The following is a 27886-nucleotide window of genomic DNA, read 5'->3' as shown; positions in this document are numbered from 1 at the left end:
CAACGCGCTCCGGAGCCGCTCCACCGTCCCGCGGTGCCTTCTGGGCATGGTAGTTCTTCCAACGCGCTTTATGCTGGGAAAGCACCTTGGTGGGACTACATTTCCCATGCGACACCGCTCTGTCATTTTGTCTGTCGTCAGCGCCTGCTCCCACCCCCCAACTGAAGAAGCAGCTGGTTTAGTCCGGTCCCCGAGCGTGGAACCTGCAGCGGTGGTTGACTTGGCGGTAAGGCCCCCCCCCCACCTCCGTCCCCTGTACTGTTGTGTGTCAGGGGTGAGATGCTGTACGCCTGGGTTCTCTAGCAAGGGAGCAGTGGGCAGAGGAGGGGGCTGGGGGAGCCAGGACTCCTGGGTTCCCCTCTCAGCGCAGGGAGGAGTCTGCTGGGTTGAAGGCGGGAGGGGTCAGAGCAGGGAACCCTGCAGGGAGCCAGAACTCCTGGGTCCCCTGCAAGAGAAGGTTGTGTGAAGAGTACATGGGGTCTGGGTTCCCTGTTTGTCTCCCTTGATGAACAGGGAGGAGAGGACTGTGTTGTGATGGGGAGGGACTGCAGCAGGAGTTGAAGCTCATAGAGCCCAATCCTGTGCATGTCTACTCAGAAGTAAGCCCCATTACAGTCAATGGGGCTTACTCCCAGGTAAGTAGGGATAGGATTGCAGCTTCAGAGTCCAATCCTTTGCATGTCTACTCAGAAGTAACCCCCTTGGTGTCAATGGGGCTTACTTCCAGGAAAGTGTCTATAGGATTGCACCCTCAGAGCCCAAACCTATGTATGTTTACTCAGAAGTGCATCCCATTAGAGTGGGGGCTTACTCCAGGAAAGTGTGGCTAGGATTGCTGCCTCAGAGCCCAAGCCTAGGCATGTCTACTCAGAAGTAAGCCCCATTATAGTCAATTGGGCTTACTCCCAGGAAAGTGTGAATAGGCTTGGGCTGTGAGGTCCATTGAGGTAAAGCAGTAGAACAAATGGTCAGAATTTTTGGGCTTCTAGCAACCCAAGTGTGTCAGGTATCCTCCAGCTGTTTTTCCTACCCCATACTCACCTACCCTATCAAAGACTGTCAGCTCTTTTGGAAAACATCTGGAGTTTTGTTGCTCAGGTGGCTCTGTGGAGTTGTTCAGTTACAGCTATAGAAATAACATTTTCCTAACTGCAAGGAGGATAAATGTGGGTTAGAACTGAGGCTTGGGCATTAGTACCGGTTTTCAGAAGGAGCTAAGTAGGTTAAAGCAACAAAACTCCAGGGCCCTTGAAGGATAGGGCAGCCAGTGGCAGAGACTGATCCTGTTCTTTGTTCAGGCTGTTAGGCAAGGTAGACTCAGGCTGTAGCTGAAAATGGCCTGTGCTGTTCCTTTCCCCTTAGCTTGCTGTAACCTGGGGGAATGTAAACAACTGGACTTGGCAAGGAAGATGTAATTATTGTGAAACTCTTGGCAGGAGGCAGCAGTTCCTCTAAATGCGCATTTGAAGAAGGCATAAAACTGAGCTGTGGTGTGGAGTTACTACTGAGGAGAGCTGTTAGCCCTGCTCTTCACTCCACAGCTGGGGATTTGCTTTTCATGTGGATGTTCTGCAAAGCGAGTGCACATTGATGGCAGTGTATGAAGATTCCAACAAATGATAACTGCTGAGAGAGCTCTGGTGTCCTTGGATCTGTTTTGAGGCTAGTAACTTGAAAATATTACATGATAGGATTGCAGTGTATTTGTTTAAAAAAATGTTTTGCACTGAGATCTGTTATTTTACATTTGTGTAAGAAGTCAGATGTGTCTACAAAATTATGTAATGCCAATGAACAGAACTATAAACAAAGCACTCAAAAAAAACCAGTAAATGATACTGAACTTTTACCGGAATTGGTTCTGTTTAAGAATCACTGAACTAACGCAATGGCCTTAGAACTGTTTTCCAAAGGACGTTAGGAGCTTAGTCTTCAACTCAGGAGCAATAAACAATTGCCCAGCACAACTGGACTTTGTTGAAAATGTGTAGTAATAATAATAATAATAATAGGTATTTATATACCACCTTTCTTGGTCTTTATTCAAGGTGGTTTACATAGGCAGGCTTTTATTAAATCCCTATTAAATAGGGATTTTTACAATTTCAAAGAAGGTTCTTTCTTTCAAGAATGACTACATTCAAGGTGTTTCATTCCAATCTGGCTTCACATTCTGGCCTCCATCCTCCCACGCTCAGAGCAGATGGAATTGCTCGGCTTCAGCTTGTAAGCTGCTCCAAGGTCGCACGGTGCCGGTAGCCTCGAACTGGCGACCTTGTGGGTGTTATCTTCAGACAGAGGAGGCTCTACCCTCTAGACCAGACCTCCTGCCCAGTTTACCCAGTTTGGGGCATGCACTCAGCTCACAATGGCCAAGGATGAGGCCCAACAAAGTGCTCCCAGAATCCTTTACAATACACTAAGGTTTCCTGGTTTGTTATGAAGATGAAAAAGAGAATGGGTTTTAAAATATTCTGCACACTGAGAGTAATCACTTGTTAAACAGTAACCATCATGTAAACCATCTGCTTCTTAATCTGTTATCAAAAGTTGACCTGTTAGCCTTTCTTTAACAGCCTTTCAGGTGTTAGCAAATACCTGACTTGTATAGTAAAGTGGCTTAAAACAAACTTTGAAGATCAGGGTGAACTTCTCTGCTAAAGGGTATTTTGCATGTGAGACTTAATGGAGGTTGGAAGTCAGATTAGAGGTACAACAAGCCCAAGGGCCCCCATACCCTGGGGAATTCCACAAGCAAGCAAAGATAATGATGACCATCCTCTGTCATAGACCAAACATATTGAAATTGGAAACATATTCTGAACACTGGAAGCGTAAGGCTCTTTTAATAATAACTTAGCATTTATTTAGTGTTTTTTTTTTCTCCAAAGCAGTGAGAAATGTGATCTCAGTAACCCAAACAACAACCCTATGAGGTAGGCCAGTGTTGTTTTCTGATTATAGGTAGGGCTTGGGGCTTGTGTAGGCAGTCTGGTGCATTCATGCCCAAACTGAGATTTGAACCAGTTACTTTCCAGCTAGTTGCTTATTCCCCAATCCTCCCCATATCCCTATAATCCTGTTGTGTTGAGCACGGTAGTGTTAAGTGGCAATAAGCAACAGTTTACACAGTACTGTTACAAGAGTAACTCCTGCTAATTGGGTAAGAGGCACTTTTTCAAGTGGGTGCTCCTTTTTTTAGCAGGGGGAGAGTAACTGGCCCACCTCACCCCAGCACTGTCTGCTCTAGTGGCTGTCTACTGGTATTCATTTGCATCTTTTTAGATTGTGAGCCCTTTTGGGACAGGGAGCCATTTAGTTATTTGATTTTTCTCTGTAAACCGCTTTGTGAACTTTTAGTTGAAAAGAGGTATATAAATACTGTTAATAATAATAATTAATAATTATTATTACAAGAGTAATACATGGACTGCATGTCTTAGAGTTAGTTGTTGCCTGCTTTGAGTGTTTGTGAGGGGACAAATATATCTGAATATTTTTGTGCGGAAGCTGGCTGAAATCATTGTGGGGTGGGGGTACAGTACTGCCTGACCTGGCAAGGCTGCTCTGATGTTCTTAAGGAAGGTCAGTTGTAAACTTTAAGAAGGGAGATATGCTCTGGTAGTTTGGGAATAACAGAAGTGTGCTTGAAGGTGAACTTTTGTTTTTTTCTTATGTGAAAGAAAACCTTACATGGCTATGAACCTTCAGGAAAATGGGAAATGTCATATGTTAGGAACATGCAAAAAAACCTTTAGAAACAAAATATAGAAAGATAAAAAATATACACATGAAAGCTCAGAATAGTTCTGATCCTACCTATGCATGTGTACTTTGGTCCTGCTGCTTTCAGTGAGGCTTACTCTTCAGTGAGTGTGTTTAGGATTCCTGCCTTAATGTCTGTCTTGAAGTTGCATTGTTTTTACAACCTGCTTTTGAAAAAGAAACTTCTGGCCTGTGCTCTTCTCTTCCTGGATTTGTTTGCATCGAGGTCTGGATTCTTGCAGTTTCTTGAGTTATGACTTGTTTGTTTTTTCCCTGCCCCTTTTCTGTGCACCTTTCAAATTGCTGATTGGCTATAATCTCAAAGGAGCTTGAAGCCAAGTTTCCAGGGATGCATAGATAAATGTAGGTTCAGTGCCTCTGCCCTTATCTTTGAATCTCTAAAAGGTGCCTGGCTGTTCCAGAGCCTCTCAGGCCAGTTCTCCAGGCTCAGTCTTGCCTCTGCTCCCAGTTCCCCCTCCCGGCAGGTTTCAGTTGCTCAGGGTGAAATGAGGTTGCAAGCTTAGGGAGGGGCCAGCCAGGCTGCTGCGTCTGGCTATGTACACAGTGCCAAGAGTCTTTGACTCTGAGCAGAAAACGACTGACAAACAGGGCTGTGGCGTCTTTATTCTTGTGGCATCGCCTGTGTGGAATCGGTGAACTGCGTGGGAAGGAACTGCAAATTGCTTGGGCAAGAGGTGGGTGAATTGTTTTCAGGACTTCTAAGAGACCCCACTGCCCCCTCCCTGCTGAAATTGCCCTTGGGAACTCTGGTTTCTAGTTCTCACCAAGTCACAAGGCCTTGCTCTGCTACCAGAGCTGGAAATCAAACCAGGTTCCTGGCTCTCAGGCTCCCTTGCTTTAGCCCCTAGAGAGGACCCAGGAGCCATGGCTTTCAGCCCCCCCCCCTTTTTAATAAAGAACATCGGGCTCCTGGTTCTTAGCATTTTTGTGCCATTAACCTCCGAGGCATGCCTGCCCTTCCAGTCTAAGGAAGCAGGTGGGAGTCCTTACTTGCACAGGTCTCTCTGCCTGGATTCACTAGGGCCTATTTATCACTGAAGTGATAAACCTGTGTTTGGGCTGTATATTGTCAGCCCTCAGGTGGGCACTCCCAAGATTTAAGGCTTCTCTGTAAGGAAAAAAAAAAAAAGTTACTTGCACATGGAAACCAGCATGTCCAAGAGAAGACCAGATGGGAGTCTCCAGTGTTGTTGCTTTCCCCTCCTCACCTTCCTTGTTTTCCTATCATATGTATACCTTTTCCCCTGTCATATGAAGGATGTAGAAGGCCTGACCTGAGGCTCCTATTTTTCCCCACATGCTTCTCATGAGTTAGAAGTCTTACTGGCCGAAGGAATGGCTGCACAAAAGGGAGAACTTTCCTGGCAAAGCAGGCAACATCCCTGGCAGTGGCTGTTTTGATGTGGTGTGTACTGGAAGGAATGCTGGGTGTCTGGGTTTTATCCCAAGCTGTGGGAGGGTAATGAAACATAGTAGTTAAGGTGGGGAGTTTGGAAGCCAAGGCTTTTGGAGGAGAGAAGGGCCATGGATCATGGTGCCACACATCCCTTGCTGGTCACTCTTTTTTTCACAAACTTAGCTGTGCTGCTTTTCTGGTGGTGATGCTGCAAGTGGAATCCATTAATAAGCCAGGAAAGGTTTGCTTATAAAAACTTGGAGAAAGAGGGGAGGTGCAGACATTTTAGACAATTACATAACATTTCAGGTACCTGAACTTGCACCCATGCTTGCTTCTGTAGTGCTGTTGAGAGTGGAGGGAGAACAAGTGGGTTGGTTGGGTTCTAAGGGAGGAAGTGTGACTTCTTGAAACAGTGGGGAGAGGGAACTCATGGATATTGCCCTCTAAGAAAATTTGTGAACTAGAAGTTAGTATGTGTGATGCATCAAATACATAGGAAGGAGGTGGTATCTTTGGGAAGCTTCCAGAGTGCAAGTGAGAAGAACATTGTCTAAGCAATGAAGCTCAGTTCTACGGAAAGTGGAATGGGTAGTACTTGTTTTATCATGCTGTCAATTTTCATAATCTGGAGGAAAAACACAGTTAATATTCATATTGACATTATTTCTGTAACTTTTTCCATGTTTTCCTGACTGTGGTTAGCAGTTTGTTAAGGAATACAGTAACGTCAGGGTAAGCAGCAGAATAATAGTTAACAACACTCCTGCATTTGAAATATGTGACATCTGAATCAAGTGCTTTATCTTGGCATTGGGTAAATTGAAAACTTCCCCTCTGTATTCCAACATCTTTAGATTAACTGGATTTTTTTTCCACTTCTGTTCTAGATGGAAACAGAGCTACGTCTCTTTGTTGATCCAGGAAGTTGGCATACGATAACCAAGTTCACTTGAGGTAAGTAGGCTTTTGTTGGAGTTGACTGAGACCTTCCTTCTCAGTTTTTCCTCTTGCTGCCAAATCATGCAAAGTTGATTCTCCTAAATTTATGCTCTTATCCCCAAGTTAGCAAAGAGTTGTTAACCTGGCACATATAACTGTTGGTTCAAAAGCAAGAGACAGTACTGTGGTATCTGTAAATTTGCTTTGTCCACTGCTCACCAGTTAAAATATTTACAGGGAATTTACAAGTTAAAAGAATAAAACACAATAAAAGCAATGAGATATCTTTACCACCTTGAGAAGGTGATGTAATTGATATAATTGTAATTGTAATATATCAGTTGTGTAATTGATATAATTACAGCTACTCCATTTGGTTGACAGACCTGCTGTAGCAAGTGTGATTGTCTTGGCTCACAATCTGAAGGCCTCTTGGCATGTTCAGGCATTCCACGTGGCTTTTGCTGTGAGGTGATTGAAGGGAGGAAAAAAGTCTCAGTTTTTCTCTCACTATCACCTTAGTGAATGTTGCTGTGTTTCAAATCTATGGGGTTTGAAGGAGGCATTGTATCCCTGCTCCTTCATTCCACATGGCTGGGATGAAAATGCATTAGGTCTCTTCTGTGAGTTGGAACTTCTTTTAGGCTGCAAACCTATCCACACTTACCTGGGAGTAAACCCCATGGACTATACTATGACTTACTTCTGAGTAGACATACATAGGATTGAGCTTTTAGTTGTTTCACCTGTGTATGATGTTCCTGTAACAATTTGCTTGTTAAACGGACTGTCACAGTTATAACACCTGAGACAGAATTTTTCGATTATCTCACATCACTTGGAGTGCAGTGGTGTTTGATGCATCTGTTTTCATGTTCACCAGCATGCTAAGTGTGTGAACAAGGTGTGTGTTCTTCTCCTATTAGGGAATGTATGAGGGCTTTGCCCAAAGCGATAGTGCCCAAACCTGGGGGAAGTGGACGCATCCCTGTAACTTATCTTAGGGGTAAGTATAAGATCTTGCAATCAGAGGGTGGGCAGGGTGGAGAGGGTTAGGTGTCCCTCTTCTGCTAATCCATTGTAAGTATGAACCCAGACACTTTGAGAGAATCTGCCCTCAGCCCTAACTTGGCTGGATTACTTTAATTTCTTGCCCTATTTATGTGTGCCTTGTTTGTCTCATCTAACTGCCCTGCTAGCTATATATGTGCCATTTAGGGCCCAATCCTGTCCAACTTTCCAGTGCCACTGCAATGCAGCCCTGAGGTACAGATGTTCCCTTACCTTGAGGAGGCCTCCGTGACTGCTCCCCCACCACAGGATGTCGTGCATGCCCTGTTGGCACTGCTGCATCAGTGCTAGAAAGTTGGATTGGGCCCTTACTTTGTATCTACTGATTTGTATCTATATGTATGCCTTACCCCAAAGCTACTCGCAGCCTACTACCCTTGACTGCAAAGTCGAGAAAGGAGCTGTGACGATGAAGCCACTGCCCGTCAGTGTAGGTGATTCTGACCTAGATGATAGCACGAGGTGGGATGTGCACTTGGACTTAAAGAACTGCCCTGCTGGGTAACTGCAGTGCTGTCTCAGTATCAGTTCATTGTTTGGACACAGCCAGATGCCCCTTGAAGATCTTCCGATGCAGGGTGGAACTGCATTCAGATAGAGCCATCCTTGGTATAGCACTGCTGTCCTAGTATCATCCTTCTGTCTTGACTCCAGGTGTCTCTGGAAGAGAGAATGATGTGGAAAAAACTGCTGATGGTGGAACTGGGAGGAGCAGGGGGCCGGACTCCCTTGGTGCTCCCTCTCTTCCCCCCGGCCCTCCGGTACCGGTCCTCTTCAGCTATCGATCAACACCATGAGCTGGCCCGGGAGCGATCCAAGACGGTTACTTCCTTCTACAACCAGTCGGCCATTGATGTAGCAGCTGAGAAGGTGAGCAGCAGCTTCTGCAGCCTCGCGTCCCTTCGTGGCTCAAATTTAACATGCTGTATGCATAACAGTGTAGAGCAACATTCCTATTTCTCAACCTTCCCCTTGGCAGGTTTCACCTTGCCTGTAATGAATCTGTAGGAAAAGAGCCAGGAGCAGGTCTAGGCTCTCCCAACTTCTGCTCCTTGGCAGCAAGAGGAGCGTTCTTCTTGCAGCTCTCTGTCTGGAAACATGATGGAAAGGCAGGTCTGAGCAGGCAGGTTGTATTCCTTGGTGCTGGTTTCTGACCTTGCTGCAAAACAGATAGATTGCTTCCGTTAGGCCCATGTCTGTTGCCTTTGACATGGCCTGTGCTACTTCAGTGCTTGTGGCAGGTGGGAACACGAATTTCTCCTTCCAGAAATTGCCCCTTCTTCTGTTCCTTCGAACAGAACTATCACTCAGCCCTTTGGTCCCAGTCTGCTAATCACCGCAGTTTAATAAGCTCCCTTAACAACTTGGCATGATCTCTGGGGAGACAGGAGTCTCGCTTCCACCATCTGGAACTGCCCTTGGGGAAACACTGGTTAATTAAATAAACCATCCATCCACCATTATGCAGAGGCCTTTCAAGAGAGGTTCCTGTAATCCCTTGCAATGTTAACACGTTATCTGCTTTCATTTTTGACAAACCACATATGAGCATAGCATGTGGTTGCTTTTACAGGGTTGTGTGGCCACAGTTTTTCTCCTCCATGCCTATATCACTGCAGGCATAATTTGTCTGGGGTTCCCAGGAATAAACACATCTTATTCCTGTGCCTTGTAGATGTGTTTCAGATACAGCTTTTCCCATCACATTGACTCTGTGCTGTGGAAAAGTGGCAATTGTGACATTTCTTGCTGGATGTTCAGCTCTTAAAGACAAAAGACACCTGGTAGAAAATAAGGCATTAACTTATTAACAGAAACCACTTGCTACCAGACAAATAAGAAAAACCCATTCCATAAGTCTGCTTACATTGTGTGTACTTTTATGCTGTCACTTGCTGTCAGGGATAGGGACAAAGATCAATGTGGGGCGCTGGCCCCTGATAGCTGGAAATCTTGTTCCCCTTGTTCTGGTTCCTGAGATATTATCAGCTGCATCTTCTAAGCAGTGTGCGGGGAAGGGCTATGAAGGTGAGAAGGACACACAGCAGTATTGGCTACCTTTATTTTTTCCTGCAGGAGGTTTGTTGGACCTGACTCCTCGTAATCTCCTTTCAGGAGAGTGTCTATGGAAACCATCCTTGAGGAGTTGTGTGTTTCGGAAGGGCTGGCCTTCTCACCATAGGGAAGAGAGGCAGACATTAAGTAATTCTAAAGGAGATGGTTTTATGATTGGGAATGCTCAGGGCTTGTTCTCTATGTTGCTCTTCTTCAGGTGTCCTGGAGGCTTGTTAACCTTTGTCCTCTGTTCTCTTCCCAGCCCTCTGTGAGGTTGACTCCCACCACCATGTTGTATTCTGGACGTTCTCAGGATGGGAGCCACCTACTGGTAGGTCTGGGACTAACATCATCTCTCAAATGGCTGGGGTTGCAAATAGAACCCTGGAGTCCAAACTCTCAACCTTCTGTTTCTGTATATTAATTTCTGTTAATTAACAGACCTGATTATTGTTGTTGCACCATTCCTTTTTCAGAGCTGAGAGCAGAATCCAGAAGTCTCCAGTTCTAGACTTCCAGCTTTCTAAGTGCAGGAAAGCTTTTTGTTTGTTTTTTAGGGGAAAGGGAAGGCAGCCATTCAAACATGAAATCCTTTCTTGCAGTCTGCAGTGGTACAGTCTGGAAAAGCTGGCACCACACAATTCAGCTGAATGTAGTTGATGCAAATATGCCGTGTTGGATTTGGTACGGTGGTCTGATGAGACTGTGCAATTTCAGAATTGACATGACAAGTTTATTGGAAAGCAGACAGCCTTGCAAAAAGAACTTACCCTGTGCCAGAGCTGCAAGAGACTTGGCTTTTGTGCAAGAGCCGTCACCTCTGGTTCTGTACATTGCATAGCATTGGGTAACCTTGAGCCAGTCATGACCCCTGGCTACAGTGCTGGGTCATGTGAGAATAAACTGGGTGGTATACCTTCTTCCTTTGAAGAACCTGGATGACTAGTGTGTATGTAGTAAAAGTAATAAAATTTTTGCTAGAGTGGGAAGTTTGTTAATGTTTACCCCACTGTGTACTATCCCATTTGTCCTCCCCCTGTTTTTAGTATCTTTTTTTAATTCAGAGCGCAATTCTAACCCCTTATGTCAGTGCTTTCCAGCACTGACATAAGGGCAATGAAGCTCCGGGGTAAGGGAACAAACATTCCCTTACTTTGAGGAAGCCTCTGTGAGTGACACCCTACTGCAGGATGCAGCACACGTTCCATTGGCACCACTATGCCAGTGCTGGAAAGCACTGACATAAGGGGTTAGGATTGCACCCTTAGTTAAGTTGGCCAGGTTTTGTTTTAATTATGTTTTATAATTGCATTCTACTTTTTAAAAATGGCACACCGCAGATATGTGCCTATAAGTCGATCTCACAGATAGACGAGGGCAGATTTTGAGCCAAAATCATGGAATTTTCTATGGCCCTTGGTTAAGTTGGGTTAGGGAGGGGTATCTGACCATAGTTTTGTCTGATTTTAGCTGAGACCAGATCCTGAAAAAAACCTACAAGTAATTGTTACCTAAGAACTGTACAGTCTCTAATTTACTAAAAATATAGTAAAATACCCTAAGATACATTATATTCATTAACTTCTTAAATTCTGATTGTCACAACTTTTTTGTAAACACTACCAGAGTAAGTGCACTGTAAACAACATACCAGTAGAACCATTAATCAAATCCTTCTTTAAGGTGCCTGGTGTGTTAAGCCAGAGGTTCTGCATATAACACCTAACTGGGAATATGCAATTCAATTCACAGCAGAGAGACAAGCAACAAGGAATGGCTGTGAGCAAGTGCATCTGCGCATAGTTACAACCCTATTTACTCAGAAGTAGACCCATAGCTTTCCATGGGTGTTATTCTTAAGTAATGGTGCCCTGAATTGTAGCCTGGGACTTTGTTTCAGATGGAAACGAGGATTATATCCTGATGTTTAAAAAAACAGACCCCTAAACTTAGGGGTGTGCGACATTCTTTGAAAATGGCTTGCCAGGAATTGTTCTGAGGCAGCAGCAAAAAGAAAAAAGAGGCAGTTTACCATCTTCTCCAAACTGGAAGGGAGTTGAAGGTGCTTATGTCAGTTGTAAGTTTTGTGGGGAGAACAGTGCTGCACTTCCATATCTGCAACCCTCATACAATTCCCATAAGCGTCTTCACTTCTCTTCCACTTTGGCTGCCTCTGAATACCGTATCTAGTAGTAAAGTTTCTTCTTTTTTCTCCACCCCTTGTGTCCTTCTCAGCCCAAACCCTCCTGCCCCCACTTCACCAGACAGCCACTAAGCTTCTCAGAAGCTTCGCAAAAACTCCAATTTACTTCACTGACCCATGTATAAGTTGACTCAGGTTTTTAGGGTCAATTGTTAGACATAAATTTTTTGACTTATTCACAAGTATATATGGTGAGCTGCCTTGAAGGCCTTTTCAGAAGCAAAAGGGCACAATATAAATGCCTAGATAAATAAAAAATACACAGCCCTGAGCTCCTTTGAGGAAGAGCAAGAAAAAAAATAATATTTCTTCTAAGAAACCCTAGGAATTGCAGAATCATATTGGTGACGAGCAGAGAGAATCCATCTACTCCGGACTCCTTTATGAGGCTGGTTTGTTTGCACATGAGATTCTTGCAGATCTATCTATAGTGCCATGAGAAGGATTCTGAAACAAGTTTACAAAACTACAATGGTTAGTTTCTTGTTCCATGATATTTAAACTAGTTTCAAACAAATTCGGGGTGTTGCTGTATAGGAGTCCAAGAATCCAGCATCCTAATGTCCCCAGTTCCATTTGCATGTCATAGTAATCTTCCTGTGTCAAAGTTGGTCATAATATAAATTCAGAGGTGGGTAGCCTGTTCATCTTCCCCTTTCCAGTCCAATACAGAATTCACTATATGAACATAAGAAGAGCCTTGCTGGAACAGGCCAAAGGCCCATCTAGTCCAGCTTCCTGTGTCGTAAAATGGCCCACCAGATGCATCTGGTAGCACACAAGACAACAGTTACCCTGCTGCCACTCTGTTGCATCTGGCATTCAGAGACAGGCAATCTCTAAAACTTGGAGGTTGCATTCAGTCATCATGACTTCCTCGATGAATCTGTCTAATCCCCTTTTAAAAGCATCTAGGCAAGGTGCCATCACAACATCCAGTGGGAAGGAGTTCCAGAGATTAATTACACACTGAGTAAAGCAATATTTTCTTTTGTTTTTTTATTTGCCCATAAGCCAGCTTTCATGGCTGTACCACAGTTCTTGTACTGTGCAAGAGGGAAAAGAACTTCCCTCTATCTGTCCCAGTCATAATTTTATGCCTTATTCATGTTTGCCTTCAGGCACCTTTTTCTTCCATTGAAGAGTACAAATGCTGTAGTCTTTTCTTGTAAGGGAGGTGCCCTAGCCCTCTAATCATTCTGTTTGTTCTCTTTGGCATCTCTTCCAGTTACACCTTATGTCCTTTTGAGATGTAGCAACCAGAACTGGGCACAGTTTTTCAGGTGTGGCCTTGCCATTGACTTATACAATGGCATAATAATGTTGGCTGTTTTATTCTCAGTCCATTTCCTAATGATCCCCAGCATGGAACTGGGTGCCTTCATGGCTGCAGCACACAGGGCTGGCACTCCAAGTGTCCAGGCTGGTTCCTCCCTGTAAGGTCTTGTTAATCTGCAGATTTTGCTGATGGCAGGCCCTTTTGTCATGCCCTTTGATTTGCCACCTCATCTTGCCTTTTCAGAGGCACAACCACTAATATACATTAGCCTTGGAATTCATTACTTTTCTGAAAATGGGAGACTCCACCCTTGTTGTAAGTATTCTGCAGCAAGAACAGCAAATCCAGACAAGTGGCCCAAGCATTCATCTTGCCAGTAATAGCTTCAGGGCCCCACCATACAGTTCCATTCCTGGTTCAGAGCTGAATTTCTTTCCCTGCTGCTCCTTGAGATTGGCATCTGTATCCACAGCAATCTCCTCTTAATTGCAATCTTGATCTTAATTGCTTCGCCAAATACCCACCCTTTGAGAAGGTGTGGTTTCTTTCCAGGTGCCATCCTAGCCTGCCTGGCCAGCACCAGCTTCATCTTTGCATGATGCTGCAGCCTTAAAAATAAAGACTCAAAAGTTCTTGCTTGCTTACCTGGCTGCTGCTATTTGCCTCAGAAGACAAACATAGAGACTCTTCTAGTTCACAGAAGCATCTCATGGAAGAGACTCTTTCACTCAGGGCAGGTGGTCATGTAAATATAATCGTAGTTACAAGCATGAAATAAGAATGGGAAAGCTTCCCCCCACCTTAATCACAATGCAGTGCTGATCTTACTGGGTGCCACTGTCTGTCCGCCCTCCTTCCCAGTCAATAATGGGTGGTGATGGTAATACCTGCCAACATTATGGAGCCATTGTATTTATGGGATAGTATATGCATGTGCAAAGCTCTGTACATGTAGTTTTTCCTGGTGGTTATGTTGTTGGTACCTTGCTAAGTGGGAAGGAGGCAAAAGGCTATGGGTTGTATGCAAATGAAGTCATTATGATTAATGAAGCCCCACTGAAATTAAAGGGGCTCAAATTAGTCATAACCAGCTTGTATTATTTTCAGGGGTATATAGTCATTGACAAACTAGCCTCTACAGAAGCCATCCTACCCTTTTCTCTTTACCAAACCCCTCAAAAGCCACTGCTCAGCCAAACCTTCTGCAGCAACTTTTAAGGGGATTTGATAAGGACGAGAGGCTTTAAGCACTGTGCTCTGAATGTTATTTGGATACAAGGCTATAGCTTTATTTATTCCCTCCCTCTTTCTGGGAATTTCAGGATGCTTATATCTAGTTCTCAAGTGGTGTCTCATCCAGGCAGAGACCCAACCCAGACCTGCTTAGCCTTAGTAAGTTTGCAATATTAGATGCCTTCATGCCTTTTAGTTCAAGGCAATGCTATCCTTCCTATTGACCCATGTGATGTATGGTACAGATACAGGCCTAAAGTAAGTACCTTACTGAAGTTGTAACTTAGTAAATGGGTGCTCTTGAGGCCAAACCACATGTGGAAGAAAATAAGGAAAACTTCTCAAGGAGGCTAGTAGCCACTTTAACCTTGGAGAGGGGTGGGGGTTTGAATTCCTCCTTTAACCCAAGTCATTCGGACCTCTCAGACTCAGTTATGCAGCAAGACTTTATTTTTCTCCAAGAACTGAGGACAAGCCGAGTAGCACCATTACGTTCCTGTTAAGATCCACAGCACTTGGATGCTTCAAAAACTCAGGACAGTATCCAGTCGTGCCTACTTCTTAACCTTCAAGGCTATACAGTAAATGTCAACTGCTTGTGCTTTGTTACAGAAAAGTGCCCGCTACCTGCACCATGAACTGCCTGTCCGCATTGCTCACCGGATCAAAGGATTTCGGAGCCTACCCTTTATTATCGGCTGCAATCCCACCATTCTTCATGTGGTATGTGTGCTGAAGCACCCATCAATGAGACTGCCAAGGGTTTTCAAGGCAGCATGCATTTAAATAATGCAACAAAAAGGCAGAATAATCAGTGCCTTTACAGTGGACGGAGACTGTATCATATGATGCTGGCAAGAATCATAATTCTTGCCAGCAAAAGTAGGTGTCATTTCAGAACTAACCACTAGTTCCCGCTGTCCTCCCATAATAGAAATTAGAATCAGGAATCTTGACTTGAAGTTGCCTTTTCTTTAATACACCAGATCCCACGACTGTTTCTTAGTGGTTAAGAGAATGAGCTGTGAGCCCAGATGTTACTGGTTCAAATCTCAACTTGATCTTAGGCAAGCCACCATATCAGCCCCTATAATGGTGTTGATAATACTTTATGACTATCTTGTAATGTAGGCCACGAAGAATTGCTGAGATCTTCTTGTGGAATAATTAGAAAAAGTTTTCTGTATATCCTATTCTGGGATTATTAGAATTTAGGAGTTCTGACTCCCACTGTCTCTTGTTAAAGCCCATTAGATCCACCTTTCCCTGAAGCTAGTAAGAGGGTCCAAGAATTTGGTGGCTTAGCTACCTAATGGTTTTGCAGCCTACACCTCTGTTTTAGTCAATTCTTTTCTCTTTGCTTCATTCAGCATGAGCTTTACATCCGAGCCTTCCAGAAACTGAGTGAATTTCCCCCGGTAAGTATGCGTTGAATCTTGGAACATGAAAAGATTAAAAGCATCTTGACAGGTTTGAAAGGGGTCACAGGATCCAGTTCCAAGGGAATGAAGGGCTGCGCATGGAGCTGTGATAGCACAACACAATGCTCTTTCTGGCCTGGGCCTATTGCACCAGGGCAAAGGGAGCAGCGATGTGTGGAGCTCAGATCAGGTGGGCATGATGAGATTTTTCTTGCTGTGCTGGAGCTCTGTAGGTTAAATTGTGAGACTGCTACAGAATGTAATGCTCTCCTAATTTGTATGCTCCTAATTTGTAAGCTCTTTCCATCCCCACCTCCTACTGCCCCACATGCCTCCCTTTTTAATGTGCCTTTCCATTTTCCATCCCTGTTCAAAGATCAAGGACCAAGATCAAGAGGCCCAGTACTGCAAACTGGTCCGTCAGCTCCTAGATGACCATAAGGATGTGGTGACCCTTTTGGCTGAGGGCTTACGGGAATGTCGCAAGCACATACAGGTATGCAGTCCCCTTGGGCAAGCTGTGGGATGGGATTTACAAGCTCTGGTGGTTTAAGGCCCACTGTAGGTCTGAGAAGGAGAGGCTACTGGAACAGGGTAGGTGAGCAAAGCTGCTAGGAAAGGATTTTGAGAGCCTGGGATCCCTGAACTCTTAGGTTGTTTTCCCATCCCTGCCACCACTTCTGAGTCCAACCTTGTCCAAGAGGTGTCCCTTCACCTCTGCTACCTTCAGTATACTTCCCAGATTCCTGTCCCTGCGCTTTTTTGGGGCTAACATGACATGGGGAGATGACATGGGGAGGTCAATCCATCTTCACATCCAGGCTGGGAGAGGACAAAATTACATCCCCATTGCTTGTAAAGTTTCACCTTCTTCCAGTCCCACTTCACCTGTTAGTATTCATTTCTAAGTGGCTATTGGCAGCTGTATGTGGATCCCTGAGTTTGTTCTGCAGCTTTTCTTATTGCTTTTCCAGGATGAGAAGCTGATTCGATCTTTTCTGGACAAGACCCTCACTTCCCGCTTGGGTATCCGGATGCTGGCTACTCACCACCTTGCCTTGCACGAGGACAAGGTACAATTTTTCTTTAACTGGGCTGAAATTTGGTGACTGGTGTTGTGATCCAGCAATAGGGTGTAGATTTTATTTTTGTTCGCCATTTGGTTTTCTCTACAGAGAGCGAGCAAGTGCGTGTGTTTATATATGAAGCTTTCTTATGCTGTGTCAGACCACATACAGTGTTCCTGTAAGACAACCCTCTTGCAAATTTAACATGTAAGGGGCTCAGCTGAGTCATTCTAGGCCCTCTACCTTTCAAGCTGGCTTCATGGTCAGTCTCTGCTAGCTATTTTGCATGTTATTATTTTGATTATTTTTATTATAATATAATTATAATTTGATTACTGTATTATTATTAACAGTATTTATATATTGCTTTTCAACAAAAAAGTTCACAAAGTGGTTTACAGAGAAAAATCAAATAACTAATAGCTCCCTGTCCCAAAAGGCTTACAATCTTAAAAAAAAAAAAAAAAAGTATTAGTCATCTTTTACAGCTTACCTGGTTGTGGTTCTGACATGGAGCATTATTGTCAAATACGTACAAGGAACAGCGTTATAACATGAAGAACAGTATGTGCCAGCCTAGTCAATGTTTTATAGTTTTTTTAAGTTCTGTTTCATAACAGCAGCAAAATAAACAAATCACTTTTTTCCCTCAGGTACCCATTTGTACCCATTTTTATTTTATACCTGCGCTTCTATTTAAAAAATGTTAATGGTAGCTTTCAAAAACCAACCAATTAAAACAGTAAAATAGCAATAGAAATTGAATTATAAGCCATATGAAAAACCAGAGACAAGCAGCAGATAAAGGGTTTCAAATTTCAGTCCAACACACTGCCCATCAGGGTGAAATTCTGATTAAAGCCATATGGCAGAAAGCCAGCAAAGAGGCACAACAGGCCTTCCTAGCTAAGGAGTTCCAAAGACAAGGTACAAACCAGTGTGCCTAAGTTGTCAGTGGGACATAAAGAAAGATCTGTATAAAATAATTCTATGCATGAAAGGCACAGCTTGCAAAACAAACTTAACAAATGAAGCCAGCACAAAATTTACATTAACATCAGTTCAGTCTGTCAGTCAGTTAAAAGGTAGTTTTAGAAGTTTTTGAAATTAGCCAAATTCGTGGGGGGGGGGGAGAGAGAGAGAGAGATTTGATGAGTTCCCAAGGTAGGGCATTCCTCTGCTGCAACACCACCACAGACAGAGACCTTGTTCCTGGTTATTGCCAACTGAGGGCCCAATCCTATCCAATTTGCAGCCCCGCGGTAAAGGAACAAATGTTCCCATACCTTAAGGAGGCCTTCGTGACGTGACTGCTGCCCCACCACAAGATGCAGTGCATGCCCCATTGGCATAGCTGCACTGGCACTGGAAAATTGTGTAGGATTGGGTCCTGAGTTTGTACAAGGGACATGTCAGAGAGCATGGGGTTGTGCATGTGTGTCATTTACATAAGAACCTTGATGGATCAAGCCAAAGGCCCATCTAGTCCAGCTTCCTGTATCTCATAGTTGCCTACCAGATGCCTCTGGGAGCACATGAGACAACAAGAGACCTGCATCCTGTTGCCACTCCCTTGCATCTGGCATTCAGAGATGGAATACCTCTAAAACCCAGAGTTGTATACAGTCATCATGACTGTGATGGAGTTTTCCTCCATAAATCTGTACATACTCCTTTTAAAGGCAAGGAGGCCAGGTGCCATCACAACATTCTGTGGCAGAGAGTTTTGCATATTAATTACACACTGCGTAAAGAAACACTTCCTTTTGTCAGTTCTGACTCTCCCACCAATCTAGTGGCTGTCCCTGGTTCTGGTAGAGCCAGTTTACATTTTAATATGCAACTCATAGCTGAAAGATTTTGCACCTTTCACTGAGCTTTGCTGTAATGTGTACTTTTTTGAGTGGTCTAAGAGTAACCAGCCAAAATTAATTGATCAGCTGAAATGATATTTAATTGATGGTTAGTTCTGTGAGTGGGTGGAGAGGAGAAGGTGATGTAAAGAATACCCTTAGTTTGTGTGGAACAGGAGCGAGCAGGCTCTAGCCCTACACTGACATTTTAATCTCTCTTTTTTGTAATGCATTATTCTGCAGCCAGACTTTGTTGGGATCATCTGCACTCGCCTGTCCCCAAAGAAAATAATCGAGAAATGGGTGGATTTCGCCAGGTATTTCTTGTGGGGAAAGGGATCTGTTGTCATGCACAGGCTGTGAAATCTGTTATAGTCTGTGAGCTCCCCTTTGGGGCCATGTTGTGCAGTTGCACCTTTTTTCATTCTGCTAAATTTTTGGAGTGGTGATGCCATATTCATTTTTAATAACCACTGTTTTATTGTCTGGTACATCCATTGGAGTCATGCCAGTGAGGTACAACATTAAATACATTTTATAAATGGTTATTAAATATGTATTTAGAAGACCAACTCTTAGCTTTGCTGCAGTAAATATGTATTGTAAGACTGTAGCTGAGAAGTCTTGCTAAATAAGGCCTTGTCTCTGAATAACTGTAAGTCTGCCCTTTGAGAGAGGTTCAGTCGAGGAGTTGTGCTTATGCTAAAGTAACTATACAGCTTAGAGTTTTCCCAGTGTCATTTCTGCACTTCCAATTAATGCCTACATACGAATTTGGAGCAAATCAACCAAGCTCAGGTGGGTGAGGCTGTGCTTCACACTGCAGTTTCTGACTAAGGCAGCCTGTTCCTGAGTAAGTTACCCAGAGTGGAACTGGGTCCATACTTCATCCTGTTGCCTTGTTGCCCTATAGACGCCTTTGTGAACATAAGTACGGGAACGCCCCTCGGGTGCGGATTAATGGGCACGTGGCTGCCCGCTTTCCTTTCATCCCCATGCCTCTCGACTACATCCTTCCAGAACTCCTCAAGAACGCCATGCGGTGAGCACCCCTTTTCCTCTCTGAAATGGTGAACCACAAGCAGGATCCATGGATACAATGGGATATGGTACAGTTCCCTCTGAAGATCCATAGCTCCACCCCAATCTTAATGTGTTCAAAGGAGCAACTGGGAACCAAGTTTTCCAGCTTTGCGGGTCATGTGTGGGAGAGAGTGTGTGCTTCCCACTGAATTTGCTCTGACAGAATAGACAATCCTGAAGCAGGGAAACAGTTGTCTTATTGAAAAGAAGGGGCCACCCTGCTGAGTTAGGTATTCTGTCCTGATTGCAAAATTGATTGTAAAGTCAATACTGTAATGTGCTAAAGGGATTTGGTGGTGGTGGTGATGACTGGTTTGGCTGCCCCCTGTCACAGAAGGGGCTCTCATTGCTGTTGACCGAGCTGCTTAGATCCTGCATGGGGGCCAGGCACAGCACAACTGGCAGTGCTCCAGGAGAATGTGGGAAGGAGGAAGGGAGGTGAAGACAAAAGCCACTGGTATGAGAGAAAAGAAGACTGGGGAAGGGAGTGATACATGTAACCGGGATCTTGCAGAGTTTAAGGAGTACAGAAGTTGGCATGCTAACTTGAATGAATCTTCCTGAACTTTGGTTTCAGGCTTCTGGTGTAGAATAATAGGCTGCATAATGGGTGGGGGTTAGAATAACACCAAGTAGAGAGGTGTTGAGATGCTGCTGAGAACAGGGTTCACCTTTATCCCTTTGCTGTTCCCTTTGTTTCAGAGCCACTATGGAGTCTCACTTGGATACACCCTACAATGTGCCAGACATTGTCATCACCATCGCCAACAATGATATTGATCTGATCATAAGGTACAACCGGACATCAGCTTCTTTAGATACACCAGTTGTATCTTGGCTATAGGGTTAGGGCTGCTACCACTGCTGTTTTCTTGCCACTGCTTGCCTGAATTTTATTCCTTCAAGTTTTCCTCATATTTCTTATGTTTTTAAAAGCCTCTATTTCACTTTTCTCTAAGAAGACACAAAGAGAACAAGTTTTATTATAATTGAGAAAAACACATCATACAGTACAATGTTCTGCAGTTCTAGTTGGTCTTAGTGGGAATTTGGTTTCTATTTTCACCACCTGCTCTCCTGCTCCTTCAGCCTTGCAGCCTCTTGTGCTTGGAACACCTATGGGATACTTTCCTCAAATCCCTTCTGAAAACCCACTTTTCCCACGAAGCCTTTGGCACTGTGCCTTAATCCCTATTTCCATACTGTAACTAACAGCATAAACTATTCAGAAGTAAGCCCTGTTGAGTAAGTAGTATTATCCCCATATTGGGAGCTGAGGCAAGGTTTGCCTATTGACCTGCTGGGGTCAATAGCAGAGGTTGACATTCAGGCTAGGGAGACCCTGATTTGCAGTTGTCTCTTGGCCGCTATGCCACCCCAGCTCTCTGTGGTAGCCTCTGTCCTGCTTGGGTAGAACACCAGAGATGTCCTTCCTCTGGTGGGAGAGGGATGTGATGGAAAGTGGGAAGGAAAGAAATGAATTGTCATGTGTGGGTCTTTGTGTTACGCATTTCTATCTCCCAACAGGATTTCAGACCGAGGTGCTGGAATCCCTCATGACCATGTTGACAAGGTGACTGATTATCACTTTACCACAGCTGAGGCAAGCACCCAGGACCCTCGCATGAACACCCTCTTTGGGAACATGGTGGAAATGGGGAACAGTGCCCAGTCGGGGCCCATGCATGGGTGAGAATGAATTTCCCAGCGGCCACTGCTCAGAGGGTGTGGGTGTACTGAGGAAAGAAATAGCTGAAATTCTCATGACTTTTAAAAGCATCAGGAAGCAAGATGGAGGGAATCACTGATGTTCCCACAATATTAGTGGTTCCAGCTGAACCAGCTTCTCATTTCACCAGGCATTGTTTACATGCTCTGCATCCTTAAAGGGTAAAATTTGCCTTTTAAAAAAATGTCAAACATTTTAAGCAGATTCTGTTCTTACACTGCAATAACAGATCACATACTCCTCTGGCTAAGTCTTTTAAAATTGCCAGTGTACATTGGGTTAACTTGCAATTATTCTTTGATCACCAGGTGACTGAGCCTTCTTCAGGCAGTGGCCCTCCATGTGGCATCCCATATTCTTGTTTTGTTTATTCCCATTACATGGCAATAGCAGTCTGTCCATGGAGCAAATGCCCAAAAGTAATGAGTGAAAATCCACAAATAGTGAGGTTGTCCCCATAAGAATATGTGTTTACTCGCTTAGAACCTCACTCCTCTGTGCTGCCTGTTTCCAGTTTAGCTGTAACAATTCCCACCTTCTGTCCCTTTTTTATCTTTCTCTTCCCCAGGTTTGGATTTGGATTGCCCACCTCCCGTGCCTATGCCGAATATCTGGGTGGCTCCCTGACTCTCCAGTCCCTGCAGGGTATAGGCACAGATGTTTACCTCCGCCTCAAGCACATTGATGGCAAAGAAGAGAGTTTCCGTGTCTAGAAAGGTCTCTTATGGTCTGAGTGCTTCTTGGCTGCTGGAGGAAGCTTAATACATTCTCAGCTCAGTTCTGCATGGATACACACTCATTTACCTATGGATTCCTAAAGATGTGCTTTGTTATCCTACTGAAGCTCCTCTCCTCCCCTGGATGCAGTGAGAATGGAGTAGGGAGGTTTCTCTTTTTCTTGTGCAATTGCTGATGGGACATTGTCTCCTCTTGGTTATTCCAGTACTTTCTTTGGTCATGCTCTGTGGTTAATAACTCCAGATTACTGAGAGGGCCTGTGAACAAATCCATTCCCTCTCCTAAATGGGAGTTTTTAAACCTCAAAATGGCACTGGGAAAAGCAGTCATTGTTTTGATTTCCCCTCCTGTACACTGCCAGCCACACCAGACTCTCTTTCAGCCTACATCTTGTTCCTTTCTGCAAACGGATACAAAGACATCAGGTGAGGGGAAAGATTTCGCTGTCACATGAACTGGTCCCAACTGGCCTTCCCAGGCACTCTTGATCTGAAAGGAAAGACTTTCATTGCAGCATGTGGCACCAAAACTGTCCCCCTTGCTACCTAACTTTCAGGGAAGAACTTCTTGCACCCTGTTTAGGGAACCAAAATCAACACAACAGTCTTCAGCAAGGGAAGACTTTTTTGTGTCTTACACACAGTATCCAAATGCCCTCGTCTTGAGAAGAGAAGCTGTTGCAATACCAGTGTGGCATGTGTGCTGCACATGGTGTGAATTCCAAAACTTGCTCCCTTTTCCCTACGTTATCTATTTTATTTCCGCCCTCCCTCTCTCCACCAAATCTTTCTGTCACCATTAATTGATATATTTTTTATTTCAAGAAACGGGATGAGGGTTTGCCCCACCCCCAGAGGGCAGGGAAAACAGACATTCAGGTGTTTTTCTTTTGCTGTGGTACTCCAATAAACAACGCATAGGTTCCAGCATCTGTTTACCTGTCTCGTGGGAGGGAAATATGTGGAATGGGATGGTAACAGCTCAGCAAATAGGGTGTGTGTGTGTGTGTGTTACGGAATGCAGACTTGTGTGTGGTGTGAATGTCTGCTGATGGGTGTGTAGGTGGAACTACTCAGGTGGAAGAAACCTGAGTAATGATTTGTGTTTCCTGAAAGACATGTACATAGGAGACGGGTCTTTTTGTCCCTCTTAAATGGTGAGGGGAGCAATGCAGTGCAGCGCAGCTTTGGTGAAATGGGTATTGTGTTGCACTGCTTCTGTGAGCAAGTATTTGGAACAATTTGTTTTGTTTCTAAGTGAAACTGCACCCAAACGGTGTCACCGTATGTCTTAATATTGGTGGGGCCATTGTGGGGCTGGGTGAAGTTGGTACCAGACCTGCTTTCACAAATAATTCAGGAAGGATTCAGATTGGACAGTGGATCTCTCCATGGCTTCAAATATTGAGTGACCAAGCAAAATTTGTATTAATCAGTGCCTCTGAACCTTAATGAACAATAATCCATAACAGAGAAGGCTCTTTATATTTTTACACACACACACAGAGACACGTGTTTGCTGAACTGTTGCAACACATTTTGTTTGCAGGCAGGTGTCTCCTTATGAATGCCCCTTTTTACGACCTTGCCAATTCATACAAGGCATATGAAGAAACCTGGGTATGAAACCCAGCCCCACAATGGCCCCACCAACAGTGACACCATTTGGGTGCAGTTTCACTTAGAAACAAAAATTGTTTCAAATACCTGCTCACAGAAGCAGTGCAACACCACACCCATTTCACCAAAGTTGCACTGCATTGCTCCCCTCACCATTTAAGAGGGACAAAAAGACCCGTCTCTCTCCTGCGTAACTCTTTCAGGAAACACAAATCATTACTCAGGTTTCTTCCACCTACACACCCATCAGCAGACATTCAGATTATCAACAGATTATAACTCAGCATTGTGTGGCCATGCATCTCCTTCTGTGTACCTGTGTCATAAAGCACAGATTGAGAGAGGTGACTGCTAATGGCTGTCTTCCTAGAAAGAACTGTGAGGCTACCTAACCTGCATTCCATTTGCTAGAGGTATGCCCGACAGCAAGTGTTGCTAAATGACTAAGGCTGCAATCCTAACCACACTTTCCTGAGTCAGCCCCATTGAACAAAATAGGATTTTCTTCTGAGTAGACATGGTTAGGATTGTGCCCTAAGTGTCAGCTGCAAATCAGGCCTTCTTTGCTTCAAATTTTGCCTCTCCCATGAATTCATTTACCCTGAGCACCCAGTAAGAGTAAGACTCGCCTCCTTACTCAGTAACCCTGAGCACCTCCGCTAACCAAGCACTTCTCAACCATCCCATTCAGAAAGAGCTGGCTGTTCTGCCATGATGCATGGGAGGAGCTGGAGAAAATGGTCTGTTTACAAAGAATTCCACATATGGTTGTGTTTCCTGACACACGTATTGCGATTTGTCACTTTAAAAAAAGTTCTCTCTTTCTGCACGTTTATTGTCACTTTCATATTTGATCACCCCCTCACTTCTGAACCATGAGCTTCTACAACTGCCTTTTTATTCTTGTAACCAAGTCACCTATCTGAAATCCAGGTCCTATCCAGTGGTTCTGAAAAGTTTTGGCACCGAGACTTACTTTTTAAAATGACACACTGTCAGGATCCACCTAGCTTTACAAGACTTTTAAAAAAGGTGGTCTAGAAAGAAATAATTTATAAGTAGTAATTTATTTGCAAAAAAACCTGTCCATTTCTTGCAATGAGGCAGCCCTAATGAACAGCCTTAAGCCTTGAGGGGTGGGGCAACACAATCCTAACTTGTGCTGGAACAGGCTGGCTGGTGGGCCTGCACTATATCCAGCGCAAGTTTGGGGTTGATTGTGGGCCAGCCTAGGGCAAGGTCACAACCTACAGTTTGAGAAACACTGTCTTATATTAATAGATCACAACTTGGAACACACTGTTTAATACTAGTAATGTTAACAGCCCAATCCTATCCTTCTCCCCCCCCCCCATTGTGCCAAGAAGGCACACGCTGTATCCATTGGGGGGGGGGGGTAGGCTTCAGAAAGTAAAGGGAATTTTCCTTACCTCTTTGTAAGCCTACCATTGTGCAGTGGGTCTTCTCAAACCTGAACCTGTGATTTTGCTAGCGCAAGTTCAAGGACAGAAAAGTGGTAGTGAGGCTGCTGCAGAAGGGGATAGGATCCAATCTTTGCCACTGCCGCTTAATCCACCCCTTCTGCCGCCTCCCCAGCCATTTGCCCCCTTCCAATCCCCATTCTGCCCTCTACACACCCTCTCCTGCTTTCTTACCTGCTCCAGCAGGGGGCCAGTGATGTGCATGGGAAGGCTCCAGCCTTCCCTCCAGCACCTGGCAGTGCACTACTCTGCAAGCTGTCAGAGCATGCTTTATGGCTGCAGCTATCAGTACTGGCAGAACACGTGTTCTGCCAGAGGGGCTGTCTAATAGGTTTGGGCTGTAAGATTAATTAATTCCTTTAGCATGTCTGCTCAGAACTAAATCCCACTCAATTCAATGGAACTCACACCCAGGTAATGTGCCTTGTAGGTTCAGATGTCTTGGACTATCACTGCCAGAAATTAAGTGCAAATTCAGAAGACTGGCATGATCTTTCTAGATTGTGATTGATTATTCAAAGGGGAAAGGGAAAAGTTAAAAGAGATTCCTGTTTGTGCACAGCTGAACTAAAGGGCTGAAAGCCAAAGCACATCTGCCCTAACTTGGATAGTGACTGTGTATATAACAGTTGAGTCTGATTTTCAAGAAATCATGTGACTTTTTTTTACTTCCTTGTACAAGGAAGGCAGGTTGTTTATGAGAGGAAAGCAGCAAAAAGAAAGATATGATGCATTTAAATCCTGGCTGAATTTCTATTAAACTGGAGGGGGCAATAGATGGGCCTTTGCACAATTCAATATGAAAATAGGATTACATTTTAACAAACCAAAGGGCAAATGAACAATGTATACAGAGAGAGGAGCTGAAGCTTAAACCTGCTTGGAGGTTGTTTCACCTGGTCTGGAAAACATATTCCTCTATGATAAATAGTCAAATATTGCACATTGTACGTGCCCAGAGGCACTCTTACTAGCAAACAGCATGCAGAGTTAGGTAAAGATTCCCATCCATTTTTCATTTTCATCCCATGATTATGTGAGAAATGAGACTGGGGCTGGGAAAAAAAAATGGTTCTGAGGCTAAACTCAAATAATCCTTGACTCAGATCTCCAGAGGCAGAACATGTGTTCTAGAACTGTCAGTTGCATGTGGACATGAGAGCAAACCCTCCAGTGTTACATCTGTGCTGCATTTGGGGAAACTTCAGAATATATGTATAGTATGTACAAAGCAGAGGAAGAAGCTCCCACTCCCTAAACATGCACAATAAATGTGCTTCCAGGATGGTAACTCCAGTATCAAAGTACCAAAATTATTTCACTAAAGATCCTGAGATTGTTTTCAAGTGCTAATCTTGGTATTTTGGTGGGTCTGGCTTATTATCTTGCCTGTGACGATGAATATATTATCACTAGCAATATTTACATTCTGTTTTTCAACCAAGGTAGTTCACAAAGCACATTACATAGCAAAAAAGTAGAATCATTTGCATGCTACAAATGTGGAATGGAGTAAGTTAACTAAGACTAAACAACAAATGAACAGTAGAAGCAATCTTTGAACCCAGATCATCCACATGGAAGCCCAACACTTCATGCTGGCAGCACATTGGCTTTTTGCAGTTGTGATGGTGAAGGCAATTCATATATGCTCAGTGGAATTTTTATCACATTACATGATCCAGTGCATGACACCAGTCTCAAAAGTTCTTGACTAGGTCTAAACAGAATCCTCACCACTGTTTTAAGGGAGAGGGAGTTATGATCAATGCACAATTATTGGATTTGCACTGCTCCTTTGGTGTAATGGTTAGGTATGTTGTGCATAGAAAGATAAATACCTGTGTGCAAGGCATGAGTCCTGAGATGAGACATAGTGCCAGGAAGAGGCATTACCTTGAGGAAACCCAGATCATGAAGCTCAAGAATGGGAAAAACTAAATTAGAAAGCTAAATAAAAGGCAGGTTTGCAAACTTAGTTTTCTGGCTAGCCACAGTGGACAAAAATGTCCCTGCAGCTCTCATGTGAACCATGGCTATCTCCAACATAGAAGAAAGGCAAATTTATGCATGAGAAGCAGGAGCCGACGGAACTGTAAAGTGTCCCAGTTTCCATACCCCTTCTTTGGAGGCTGGAATTGGTTAAGTCTGCACTTTACAGAATTTGTATCCCAAGCTTCAGTATAAATATTACTTAGGCCGCAGTCCTAACCAACTTTCCAGCACTGATGTAAGGGCAATGCAGCTCTGAAGTAAGAGAACAAACATTGCCTAACCTTGAGGAGGCCTCCGTGACTGCCCCCCCAACTGTAGGATGTAGCATATGCCCCACTGGCACAGCTATGCCAGTGCTAGCAAGTTGGTTAGGATTGCACCTTTACTTACACACACACACACACAAGCTTCTCTTCAAAGCTGGCTCAAGACCTTTTGTCACCTGAAGCAGCCTGCCAAATGCCATCCCTCTTTACCTGGTTATGTGCCAGCCTCTGCTCCTCCCACTTCCTAGGGGCAGGGTCTAAAAGTGCAAAAGGCTTCCTGTGATAAAGCGCCTCATTGGGACAAAGTGCCAAGACAAGCAAATTAACTCATTTCTGCCCAATGTTGCATATACGCCACAGGGATCAAATGTGTACACCTGTGGGCTGGGCAGAAATGGGTTAAAAACATGTATGAAGCGAAGGAGAAGGTAAGTGTACTCTTGTTTAACATTTGTCTAAACTTTAAATCTACATTTGTGAGTAACAGTGGAGGCAGGACTGAGCACGTGTATATGTTTGTGAGATTACAGCCACCACAGCGGCAGTGGAGGCACTTTTTAAGGAACTCTGGTGGGGCAGTTGTGCCTCACCTTCTGCCCACACACAGCTTGTCTCTGGTACATACATATTAAAGGGAGCAAGGCAGAAACTGGACAGGGAACCGATTCT

The 27886-nt window shown here is 44.2% G+C and overlaps 1 protein-coding gene across 2 annotated transcripts; it reads left to right on the top strand.

Moving 5' to 3' along the window:
* Nucleotides 1–140: 140 nt before the first annotated feature.
* On the top strand, nt 141–22785 carry BCKDK (branched chain keto acid dehydrogenase kinase). 2 transcript variants are annotated; one of them, XM_066629233.1, is made up of 14 exons: nt 141–226; nt 6073–6139; nt 7051–7130; nt 7850–8065; nt 9513–9581; nt 14578–14688; nt 15336–15383; nt 15763–15882; nt 16361–16459; nt 18550–18623; nt 19220–19348; nt 20092–20181; nt 20917–21078; nt 21687–22785. In XM_066629233.1, exons 4-14 carry the CDS (start codon nt 7868–7870, stop codon nt 21829–21831), a joined length of 1245 nt encoding a protein of 414 aa, XP_066485330.1. In that variant the 5' UTR covers nt 141–226; nt 6073–6139; nt 7051–7130; nt 7850–7867; the 3' UTR covers nt 21832–22785. The 2 variants fall into 2 exon arrangements, with proteins under 2 accessions (XP_066485330.1, XP_066485331.1); XM_066629234.1 differs by lacking the exon at nt 141–226 and adding an exon at nt 4324–4460.
* Nucleotides 22786–27886: the final 5101 nt, after the last annotated feature.

The sequence above is a fragment of the Tiliqua scincoides genome, chromosome 5, assembly GCF_035046505.1.
Source record: "Tiliqua scincoides isolate rTilSci1 chromosome 5, rTilSci1.hap2, whole genome shotgun sequence".
Classification (NCBI taxonomy): domain Eukaryota; kingdom Metazoa; phylum Chordata; class Lepidosauria; order Squamata; family Scincidae; genus Tiliqua; species Tiliqua scincoides.
The sequence above is the reverse complement of the archived record's forward strand: the minus strand, read 5'-3'. Positions and strand labels throughout refer to the sequence as shown.